This window comes from Stegodyphus dumicola, chromosome 7 (genome assembly GCF_044657685.1).
Source record: "Stegodyphus dumicola isolate Sdum_Otavi_A_Nest chromosome 7, ASM4465768v1".
Lineage (NCBI taxonomy): Eukaryota > Metazoa > Arthropoda > Arachnida > Araneae > Eresidae > Stegodyphus > Stegodyphus dumicola.
The window spans coordinates 77,466,583-77,479,809 of record NC_140774.1 but is presented as its reverse complement, the minus strand read 5'-3'; the positions used below and the strand labels follow the sequence as shown (position 1 = coordinate 77,479,809).

Sequence of the window (13,227 nt, the reverse complement as noted above, 5' to 3'; positions counted from 1 at the left end):
CGTGCAGAATGGGCAATATTCGTGTTGTTATTTCTGCCAGACGAATTATCGAAAAAAGTTGGTTTTTGTCCCGAAGGATACGTCTAATAGGAAAAAATGCCAGGCCGCCGTCAACGAAAGCACTTCCAGCAGATAGACGATTTTATGATTATGGTGATCGGACTGAGAAGGGTGGGTTGGTCCTTACTCCAAATCGCAGCTGATACCCACATGGATGCGAGCACGGTGCATCGGCTATGGCGAACATGGTTGGAACAAGGAAATGTGAGAACAAGGAGGTGTGCAGGTGCAGCTAGAGTGACGTCAGCACGCGTGGATCGACGCATCCGCCGACAAGCTGTGGCGGTCCCGCAAGTCACTTGTACCGCGATTCTGCAGCATGTGCAAGTTGGCAGTTGTTTTTCGCGAAATTTTTAACATTGAACTTTTTGTCGAGATCCAGTTCTCGTCATTAGACTATTGTCGAATCTCACTCGACAAGTGTTCGGTTTTCGTTTTTTGACATTTGTATTGTTTAAAATAGTGTTTTAAGTATATTTCTTGATCTCTCAACTGTCTTATAATATTCCTTAAGCATTGTTTCACTTTATTTTATGGTTTTTTTTATGTAATTTAATTAATTTTACTGGACTTAGTTGTTTCATATTGTGAAGATTGAAATCTATAATCTCTGCCTATATTTAGTGTCTTGCTATTATAACTGCTGATAATATACCTCGATATGTATTTGAGTCAGTTAAAATTTTAGTCATTCTGCTGTCTAAACATTACTTTGTGTATATTGATTAGTTATACAGGAATTTTGCTTGTATTATTCTCTGTTATCACGTGTCACATAGACATTTTAATCTGATCGTTCTTAGTGACTTTTGGACATAGCACTTTTAGTTTATGTTTTACTACTGCTCTTTAATACTTTATAATGTCCCGTAAATCTGTTTAAACAACTGCCAGAGAAACATCACAGGGGGCTACTAGCGCACCCGATTTGTTAGACTCTGACTTACCTTATGCGGATAAAATTACACTACTCTGTGCTGATATACGCAAAGTAGCTACCACCAGCAGAGGTGGCAGAATCCTCTTATCTTCGGACCTTCGAGAGCATCTGTTACAATCTCTAACAACTTTGCAAACTTTGGCCTTACAGGGGCCTGAGGGCTTATCTATTCCAGAATTGGTGGACGCTGAAGTCAATACATCTACCATACTTTGCTGTGAAGCGGTTCGACAACATTCTTTCCAGTCACCTGTTCTCCCATCTACAGCTGATCAGGCTTTGGCTCCTGCTCCATCTTTTGCGGATATTGTTCGACGACCTAAAAAGCCTAGCCTTATTATTCGTCCTAAAGCTGACACTACTAGTGATACGCTTAAAGAACAGCTTAATACCAAAGTTCCGCTCTCACAACTTAAAGTTGGAATAGATCGTATTACTAAAATAAATAACGGAGGTTTGGAGGTCTTCTGTCAAACCCCTGATGATGTTGCGACACTCGAACAAGAACTCACGCGCTCTGATGTACCAGCAGATGTCAGTAGACCAATCAGACGAAAACCAAGAATTGCTATCCATGACTTGCCGGAATCAATCACACCGCAAACAGTACTTTCAGAACTCAGCGGAGCCACGGGATTGTCAGAAACAGCATTCACGATGCGATTCCGTCTCAGGGAGCGACGGAAGGGATACATTAAATGGATTGTTGAATGTGACTCCCCAGGTTTTGCTGCGGTCATGCGTCGGCGAAAAATCTTCGTCGGCTGGCAAACTCACAGAGCCACTGAATTTATTGGAATTAAAAGATGTTACTCCTGTCAGCAATAGTAGTTAGTTTATTATTTAGTAGATTAGTATTTTATTTAATTAGTATTTTATTTTATTTAAGCAATTTAGTAGATTATGATTTTATGTTGTTGTTGTCAGCAATATGGCCATGTGCAAACAGAATGCAAGAGTAAGCGAAAATACTGCTCCTACTGTGCAGGAGATCACGGGCTCAAAGATTGCACAGCTCAAACACCTGAATGCATCAACTGTGGCGAAGCCAATAATCGTTACGGTACCAGATATGACTTCGCCCATCCCGCCTACCACCCCGATTGTCCAGAGTATCAACGTCGCGTCCAGCTCATCAGGGCAAACACAGACTACTAACTTCAATCCTTATAGTCTAACATCAGGTAACTTAGTATCTGATTCTTCATTGGATCATATACAAAAAGATCTTAATACCACTCTTCTGCAACGAACTTTACCGACGGAATGTCTACAAATTAACCTTCAACATGCTCGAGCTGCGACGGCACAGACTGTAGAATATGCTACTTCTGTGCATATTGACTTCATCTTAATCCAGGAGCCGTATTGTCTAAATGGTAAGGCGGTTGGCTTTCCACTGCACTGGACACCATATCAAAAGGAAGATCCTTTACTTCCACCCCGTGCAATTATTGTCAATTGTAATTCTTCCTGGTCTCCTTTACTTGTCACTGCGCAGCGAGATATTGTTGCTGTTCTTCTGGAAGTTCATCATCTGACAGTCCTCCTGGTTTCCATTTATTCCTCACCGTCTTCAGAAATCGAACCTGTGCTCTCTGCGATGCAAGATTTACTGACCTCAATTCAAATTGCAAATTTGCTCTTTTCTGGTGATTTTAATGCTCATAATGTTTCGTGGGGATATGCTACTACGGACGTAAAGGGTAGACTTCTGGAAGATTTTATATCCAGTTTTAATCTCGTGAAACATAATTCACATGATGCTCCTCGGCTTTTGATCGTCAACATTCACATGGTTGGCCAGATTTGACTTTGTCTACTTTGCCTATGGCCTCTCTTCTTCAAGATTGGCGAGTAATTGAGGGTCTAAGTCTATCAGACCATAACTATATACGTTTTTCACTCGCGGGAACTACAGCCACCTCAATCATACGGCGTTATAATTTACCTGGCCGAAAGGGCAGACAGTTTACTGCAGCCATTCAAGCCAATTTGGCCTCTTATCATTCTCGCCTTCAATCTCTGCATTCTCGTGAAGATCTACAAAATTTTACTAGTGATCTTATGGCTACCATTCGAATAGTATGTGATAGTGTTTTGCCTATTCGTACCACTAAGAAGTTATGTACATTAAATTGGTGGAATGCTCAGCTTCGTACTCAACAACAAAAATGTAGAGCTCTTCGACGTCGGCTAAAGCAAGAGCGTCGAAATAATATCAGCTCCAATACTCTGCTTCTTTACCGACAGGAAAGAGCATGTTACAAACAAATGATTATACGTGCCAAATTAACTAGCTGGCGCAAATTTTGTTCTGAGACAACATCTGTTTATGGTATTCATCATAAGATTGCGACCGACAAGCTGTTTAAGCCAGCAACTTTCCATCTTTTAGCTACAGTTAGTCCTAATAGTCACCTGACTGAATCAACTCTATCAGAAGTCCTTGATACGGTTTTTCTACAGATGATAATTCAACTGATTCCTCCTTTCATCAGACTATTCGAAATCAAACTTCTAGTCTTCAAACACCAGACGATGTTATTTTTACTACTCAAGAAATTCGGCAAGTCTTACGCCAACTCCCTAATAAGCGCGCACCGGGTCCAGATGGTGTTGACTATCGTATTGTCAAATTGATTATTAGCACCAATCTCAGTCTCTTCCAAAGCCTGTTCAATAAGCTATTCAATAGTGGAACTTTTCCTCGATGTTTTGAAATTGGCCAGGTGATCTTATTTTTAAAGAAACACCGTGATCCAGCCCTTGCCGATTCTTATCGCCCTATTTGTTTGTTGTCAGCTTTTGGCAAAACTTTTGAAAAACTTCTAATGGGACGATTGAGATTTCATTTGCACTCAACAAATTATCTCTGTCCTTTTCAGTACGGTTTTCGCACCAAAAGATCAACACTGCACGCTTTAAAGGAAGTTCAAGATACCATCCTGCGCAATAAGTTCTCCGGCCACCACACAGCGTTTATCTCAGTGGATTTGAAGAGCGCCTTCGATACGCTGTGGTGGCCGGCAGTTCTATATGCATTAAGAGATGCCAATTGCCCCCGCAATTTATATAATACTCTTGCACATTATTGTGGACATTCAAACTAGCTTGTCTCGACATAAAAATCTACACATTTGTTTAGAATGGACAAAAGCTCATGTGGGGAACTACGGTAATGAAACTGTCGATAGGCTTGCTAAAGAAGCAGCACAGAATCACGAGATAACACAGACCTTGACGGTTTCACGCCCAGTATCTAATCTAAAGCGTCACTTACTTCTCACAGCCATCTCCTTGTGGCAAAATGCATGGAGTTCGGAGGAAACTGGTCGCCGAGCATTTGCCCATGTCCCTAAAGTAGATTTAGACCGATTAATCATGCCACCACAGCTGATCTTCTACATTACGGGCCACGGGCCTTTTCCCTTATATTTCGAGAGACATGGACTCTCTTCCTCAGCACTCTGTAGTTAAGGACAACTGGGCAATCCAGAACACTATCTAATCGATTGTCCACTTACTACTGAATTCCATATTCCTTTTCCACCAACGGATAGGACTACTGCCTTTAGTCGTTTTTTGATTAAGCAACGGCATCAAGTCAAAAAGATAGTCCGTTTAATTGACAAACTGATGAATCTGGGACTTGATCTTTGTGCCTTATAATATCGACATATGATTCAACTTCTTCAACTGCTTGTATATATTATAACCCATCTACTTTTATGCTCTGAAGTGTTTGTAACCATTGTAATCTATTGTAATCCATCTGTTATAAGTCGCTGTGTATAGCAGCAGTCAAATATTTGTATATTCTCTCTCAGCATCTTTTTCTAAGTGCAACCATGTAATATTGTCTATAACAGCTGTCCTTGTACCTTTGGTACATTTAATACCAGGTGCTGTTTAGTATCTGTATATCTTGCATTTGCCTATTTACCGATGAATAATAATGTTATCTTTTGCATATGCACATTTATTATCAAGTGCTGTTAAATATCTGTATATATTGAATTTATCTGTATATATTTATCTGTTAAATATCTGTATATAGTTATCTGTTGCATATGTATTGTCCTAATAGTCTCTTTGTTGTCCATAGCAGCTATCAATGTACTTATGGTACATTTATTACCAGGTGCTGTTAAATATCTGAATATATTGAATTCGCATATTTATCTGTTGCATATGTCCCGTCCTAATAATCTCTTTGCTGTCCATAGCAGCTATCAATGTACTTATGGTACATTTTTTACCAGGTGCTGTTAAATATCTGAATATATTAAATCTGCATATTTACCTATGAATAATAATGTTATTGTCTTTATTTTTATCTTTTGCCCATGTATTATCAAACATATAACTGTCTGTATTCCCTCATAATGCACTATTATAATATCTACATTGAACGTATTTTGCGTTTTTCACTGTATAATAGTATATAATATCTTGGCATATCTAGTTGGGCGTATTAATGGTACATTGTTTGCCAGTTGCTGTTAAACATCGGTATACCATATACTTGCATATTTGGCTATACATTATACTGTTACTGTCTTCTTTTCATCAATTGCCCATGTAATATCATACATTTAATTTTCTGTGTAATAATAACACTGAATGTATTGGGGTCGCTAGAGATTTTCATTGTATAATATATCCAACCATTATCCATTGTTTTAAATATATCCATTGTATTTATACCAACATTGAATGTATTTTGTGTTTTTCACGGTATAATATATGTTCATAATTTGTGGCATACTTAAGTCTATATTTCATCCTTTGCAAATGTATAGTAACACATTTAACTGTCTGCATCAATTTATTTGCTGCATAAGGATCACAAGTGTCATGACAATTTTAAATGTATATTTGTGTTACCAACACTGAATGTATTTTATATTTTTATTGTATAGTATTGTATAGTATCTACTGTATCGTATCATATTATGGTATTGTTTTGTATTGTATAGTATCTTATATCAGTTGGCTTTATACAGGTTAAATATGTTAATTTTTATTCATTATAATCGTTTAATTAGCTTTTGTATTGTATTGTATTGTAGTATTGTATAGTATTGTATGGTATCTTATATAAGTTATCTTTTATGCAGGTAACTGCATCAATTTATTTGCTGCATTAGGATCACTGGTGTCATGACAATTTTAAATGTATTTTTGTATCACCAACACTGAATGTATTTTGTATTTTCATCACTAGTGTCATGACAATTTTAAATGTATTTTTGTGTCACCAACACTGAATGTATTTTGTATTTTCATTGTATAGTATTGTATAGCATCTACTGTATCGTATTATATTGTGGTATTGTATCTACTGTATCGTATTGTATTGTGGTATTGTATAGTATTGTATAGTATCTTATATCAGTTGGCTTTTAGTACAGGTTAAATATGTTAATTTTTTTTGTATTGTATTGTATTGTAATATTGTATAGTATTGTATGGTATCTTATATTCGTTAACTTTTATGCAGGCTAAATATGTTATTTTTATTCCTCATACTCGTATAATTAGCCTTATTGCATGTTTTTCCCACAATACCACGTGATCAATTATATTGTACCGCTATTGCATTCTGTTACATTGTATTCTTTTATTTTTTATTTCTTTTGGTATATCCTCTGTGTATTGCTGTAATCATTTACATTCATTATTTCACTATGTTCTCTATTTTTATGTTATATTGTCATTAAGTCTAATTCTACTGTCTATATTTTACTCATTGTATATTATTGGGCTGCCCAACATCAGACTGTACTTTAGCTTATGTATATTCTATATTTGTGTGTATTACACCTTTGTAAAATTTTTGCTTATTGTCAAAACTCGCCCTTTTCGGCCCTGCATGCTTTTGTTATTTTATTTAATAAATGTGGGGCCTGGGCGGTTGTTGGGACTGTCTTTCGTGGGCATTTGGTCTGTTGGATTGCCCCGGGTTGAATTTGGCTCTGGGTTTGGGCGCCCGGTGCGTGGCGTCTTGTGATTCCTCTTTAGGCTCTAGATATAGGTGGACGTGGTGCTATACCGATTAACCTTTTGGTAAAGGGACAGTGCCCACGTCCTCCGTTGCTTATCGCTTATCGCTTATCCTACTGAGCCTCCCAATGCAATGGACGGTTTATCAAAAACCAAGTCATGAACATCCGCCCAGAGCGCTAATTGTATGTTGCAATCCGAACTGGTCTCCAACAGTAGCAGCACTGGAGGGAGATAACGTGGCAATACTACTCGAGGTCCATTCGATGTCCATCCTCCTAACATCCAACTATTCGCCACCCACGACATATATAGAACCAACTACAAGATTTCTAAATAGAATTATACAACAATTCAGAATGCCAGACAAGATTTTCGCAGGAGATTTTAATTCCCACAACACAGCTTGGGGATACCGCACAACTGACGTCAAAGGCCAAAAATTGGAGGATTTTATATCTACCAACAACTTAATTCTTCAGAACACTACGGACGCATCGCCAACTTTAGATAGATCATTCGCAAAGGGGTGTTCGGATGGGAATAGCAATTTAATTGCTTGCTACATAGGTAACACCGCTATAAGTTTTAAAATAGGACAGTCTAACCATAGTATAAAATTAATTCAAAATAAAATTTACGACACTGAAAACTCAGGCTTAAAGTACGTGCTTTCAAAATTTACCAATGCATCATGTTCTAATGCATTCTAATATTTTGTCTACATAGACTATATTCGTGTGTTTTTCAAGCACGGTAGTGTTTGGACTACGTATTTCTTGTATAATACACAAGGAACTTTATTTTTTCTATGTGAAACTTCCTGAATTGCATCAACACTCCCAGTTTCCTAACTGGCTATGCAGAGGCGCTAGAGCATCTAGTGCTGTACCCGCTTTACACACTGAATTAGCTCGCTAGATGAAAAGTGAGCTAAAAGAATATGTTAAGTACCTTAAATTGAAAATTGTATTTTTCAGTAAATGGGGTGTATTTTAGCTGATTTTTTAAGTTTAATGAAGTTCGAAAATTTAAGAGAAATAACAGCGTAAATAAATATTGAGCAGCTTAATTAGCTATCTATAGCGCAGATAAAAATCTAAGAAATAAGTATGAAGATATCCTCTGTAATTATTCTCAATAGCTTCAGTGTTTTCTGATTTCATTCAAGAATCCGATGACATTCAAAGTAATTTTCTGTATTTGCTCTTTCCATCCATTGCTTACTTTACTGAAAAAAGACTGGATTTCTAAAGAGAGCTTAACGATTGCATCCTAATACTAAAAGATACTACGCGGCTAAATTATGAAGACTGGAGAATTTGGGGGGCAAATCATTGTCAAGAGCCCAACTATTACTATGTAAAGGGAAACAATGTTTATATTTCTTGAATATGGGCATTAAAGTTCAAAGTGTTTATTAGCTTACTTCATATTTAATATAAAAAATTATGCAAAAATAACATGACTTGTGTTTTCTTCTCATTTTGTACTCACATCAGTTATTTTCTTCCAGTTACCCACAATGAAAATTTCTGAAAGAATATCACTGTTTCTTTTGCTTGAGTTGTATTCAATGCACATAGCAAGTAAGATAGAATAACGTATATCTATCAAATGCAAAAATATTCAAAATATATATTTTCATATATACTCTCATATTAATGAAATTCAATGGTGTTTTAGATTTCATTCAGAAATCTGAGGGGAAAAAAGGTTCATGTAAGAAGAATATAGCTGGTGAGATCAGCGGCTTTCCTGGTAAGTAGAAGCAGCAAAGGTAAGCACTTCAAATCGTCTTTTACTTAAGAAGCATTTAATAACGGTACTGTGGAGAGAATTACTTAAAAGGTTCAGATGTAATAAACTACATTTTGAGCAAGAGTGAGATCATGGTCTGAAATACTGATGGTTTCATAAAAGGAGTATGTCTCTTCATTTTAAGTCTAACATCACAGTCAACATAATTTGTTTGCTTTTTATTTTAATACTTTAAAGTCGTCTATCATCTCGGCTGGGATATCTTTGTTTCATTAAAGACGTTTTTTGATGATAATGCAGAACATTTCCAACCATCTGCGGTTAAAATAGCATTTAAAGACCTCCACAGGGCATTTAAAGCATTTAATGAACATCCACAGTAGTGAAAGAACATGAATATTTTACAAAGCACCGAAAAAGAGATTAATTCAGTTCAAAGGGCTGATACTTCAAATGCGAGTCTGCCAATAAATATTTATGCTATCCCAAGAATTTTTCGGAAATGACAGAAATTTTAATTTTGCATTTTAAATTTCTTTTTTCATTGATTTCCTTTCTTATATTTTATTTTTTCCCTTTTTTAATTCCTTAATAAATCATAAGTTCCCACCCCAGCTCGGTGATAATGTCTTTGCTTTATAAAAGATATTTTTTTACTATAATATAAAATGCTTCTAACCAAATGGGTAGCTGAAACACAGTTTAAAACACTTTAGATGAAATATAAAAATACACGAAATGCTAGAAAAAACTTATTTCAATTCATATGGGTTAGATTTCAAATAATAATTTGAAATATTTTTATTACTGGATAATGTTTAAAAACATGACATAAGTTTCTATTTTCTACGCTGAATTTTTGCGACAATTTCAGAAAAATATGCCAATAAGGAATTTATTAAAAAAATATTTAAGTAATATTAACGGAACATTATGAAATTATCGAATAGCATTAAAATTTCAATTAGTATATTTTGTGGTATTTATTATTCGTAATTATATTTTCCATTTTTTAATCATTGTTGAATAACAAAATAAGATCATACGATAGTGATTAATAAATGCCTCTACTGTTATATTAATAGAACTAAAATACAGTTAAGGTTAATGAAACTAGCTTTAGGAAGCAATGAGAAACATTCCATCTCTATCAGACAACATAACTGAATTTCGGCCTGAGCAAAAGTGCGGAGACATTTGTTAACAAGTACTCATTTGTAAATGATATAATGTGATATACTAAAACAGCATGCTTTAAAAGAAATGTCATGAAATGTATTTGAAAAAACGAGGCACTGTGTCTTATTTCATTAAATATGGTTCCACACTATATACCGATAAGTATTTGGACACCTGTGATCGAAAAGAAAAACAAAATGTATTCAAATTCAGTTGTTGGTAGAGCCTCCATGAGTCGCAACTAAAGCCTCAACTTTCCGGAGCATTGTAGAATACACTGACTACCAATAAGTATTTGGACACCTGTGATAGAAAAGAAAAACTAACTTTATTCAAAATCAATAGTTGGTAGAGCCTCCACGAGAGGTAATTACAGCGTGGACCCTCCGGGGCATACTTTCCACAAGTCTTTGTATGACAGCTAGTGGTATTTTCTTCCACTCGTCTTGGAGAAGACATAGAAGTTCCTCCACCGATTTTGCACGGGTAGTGCATCCCTGAATTCGGCGAGGTCTGGACTCTGGGCAGGCCAGTCCATTCGATGAACTCCATTGGCACCATACCAAGCCTTGGTTAACGTCGAAACATGACAACTGGCATTGTCGTCCTGAAAGTAACAGGGGTCCAACCCGTAAAACTGCCACAACGTAGGAAGCACATTGTCATCCAAAATAGTGCAGTAGGCATCGGAGTTGAGCTTACCATGAATGGAGACCAAGGGTCCCAGCCCATACCAGGAGAAACACTCCCAGACCATAATTCCACCTCCGCCGAACTTGACTGTTGGCACAATGCATTCTGGCAAGAGACGTTCTCCAGGTAGACGCCAGACCCAGACCCTGCCATCCGAACGGTAAAGGGTGAACCTTGATTCGTCACTCCAAAGAATCCGTTTCCACTGATCTACGGTCCAATTTCGATGTGCTTTGCACCACATTAACCGAGTAGCGCGGTTGGGCTTTGTGATCAAAGGCTTATGGGCAGCAGCACGACCATGAAAATTAAGCAGAAGTGCTTCCTTACGGATGGTATTCATTGAAACAATACTCCCGGAGGCCTGTTGAAACTCCTCGCGGATGAGGGCCATCGGTTGGGTGCGGTTCTTCCGAATTTCTCTGGACAGCACTCGTCGGTCTCTATCTCCCAGTTCCGTTGGTCTGCCGACTCGGGGCACATTCCGACAATCACCGCTCACCATCCACTTCTTAATCACATAGGCCACTGTCGATTTTGGGTACTTCAGATAGCTAGATATGTCCCTTAAGGACATCATCTAGTAAGGACATCCTTAAGGACATCGCTAGATATGTCCCTTAAGGACATTATCGGGTATCACATTTGTGATACCCGATAATTATACCTTTCTCGAAATCAGAGAGCTCCGAACTCCGAGGCATCTTGCATACGACTAAAGCCGATGCTGTTTCCTATACGATATATACCGGCGGAGTCCATGACGTACCTTAGGACCGCAGATATCGCTATTTGCATAGGTGTCCAAATATTTATTGGTAGTCAGTGTACATGGCAGTTCCTTCACCAATATTGGATGGTTGTTACACCCCTTAATTCGGCGATCCAACTCGTCCTAGAGGTTCTCGATAGCGAGCTTTGGGCAGGTCAGATCATTCGGTTAAACTCACTGTCATCCCACTAATCCATGGTGGACACTGTCAATTAAAATAATGCAGTAGGCGTAGGTGTTCAGTTTACCATGAAATTTGAACCAAAGGTCTAATCCATATCGAGAGAAACACCTCCAAATCATAACTCCAGCTCCGCCGAACTTTACTGTGGGCACATTGCATTCTGACAGGAGGCCTTCTGCAGGAAACGCCACATCCAGACCCTGCCATCTGAGCGGTAGAGAGTAAATCTTGATTCTTTGCACCAGAGAACACGTTTACACTGATCAATGATCCACTGTCAGAGTGCTTTGCACCATATTAACCGAGCAGTACGGTTGGACTTCTTGATCAAAAGCTTATGAGCAGCACCACGACCATGAAATCAGAGCAGGTGTTATTTCTTAAGAATGCTTTCATCGGAAAAACACTTCCGGTTGCCTGTTGAAACTCCTGGAGTTTGTGGGCCATCGTTTGGGTGCGGTTCTTCCGAGGTTTTCTGGATAGCATCCGTCGGTCTTTATCTCCCTGTTTCGCGGTCCCCTGACTCGAAGTACATTCCGATAATCACCGCTGACCTTCCACTTCTGAATTACACAGGCCATTGTCGAATTTGGGTAATTCAGCTCACTAGATATGCCCCTTAAGGATCGGCCATTTTCGTGATGCCTAACGATTACACCTTTCGCGAAAACAGATAACTCTGCACTTCGTGGTATCTTGCATGCCACTAATTCCAGTGTTGTTTCCTACACTATTTAATGGTGGAGAGCGTGACGTTATCAAGACCGCAATAGCGGCATTTACATGGATGTCCAAATACTTAGTGGTAGATAGTGTAGATAAGCATTGTTAGTTATAGAACTTTTTAAAATTCAATGGAGAGTTCTTGAAACTAATAACCCCTCAGTATATGTAAACTTTGTTTTCACAATTACAGCCCTAGCCTACAGTTCTAACTACCCAATTTCTTCAAATAAAGTTCAGAACGTTTTGGATATAGTTTCATCATAAAGATTGAAAAAGCTCTTTAATATTAATTCTTACTTAAGTAAAAACTTCAGCTAGTATTATTTTCATTGCGCCTTAATAATTTCAATAAGAAATTCCCTTAGATTTGCGTGCGAACTTTCAAATAATGTGATTAATACTTTTATGTAGCCAGTTATATTAGTAAAATGTGCTGTTTCATCCTGTATGAAAGCATTAATTGCCAAAATGAACAATATTTGTTTTGCACTTCGTCACCAGCAAAAATATTCATACTGCTCAGTACTGAAAAATAATTTGTGGCATTGAATCTGCTCTCTTATAGTATATCCACAACTGTTAGCACGTAAATTTATAAAACATTTTGCATTTAAATTTTAAAGCATAGCGATTATTTTACAGGTTAAATGTTTTCCAAAATACCAAAAGCTGGATATTTTATTTACATAATCCTGTAATTCTTTGTAGTAAAAAAGTTTTGATAAAACTCTCTAATTAATTTTGAGAAATTTTGCATTTAGATATAGAGGTCCAGGTTGATATACCTATGGAACTAAATATATTCCCTTTTGCGAACATTTTACGCAATAATAATTGATTGCTATATAATTCTTCAATAACTTTCACATAATGAAAGTCGAATTTCTATTCATTATTCTTTGA

General features: G+C 37.2%; 1 protein-coding gene across 1 annotated transcript in view; it reads left to right on the top strand.

Moving 5' to 3' along the window:
- Window positions 1-1,931: 1,931 nt before the first annotated feature.
- Window positions 1,932-13,227, top strand: part of LOC146996236 (uncharacterized) — an 80,628-nt gene continuing 69,332 nt past the window's right edge. Inside the window, exons 1-3 of the mRNA XM_085821394.1 lie at window positions 1,932-2,552; window positions 8,526-8,598; window positions 8,696-8,770. Coding sequence (XP_085677520.1) covers window positions 1,932-2,552; window positions 8,526-8,598; window positions 8,696-8,770 — 769 coding nt within the window. The remainder of the gene's footprint in view (window positions 2,553-8,525; window positions 8,599-8,695; window positions 8,771-13,227) is intronic.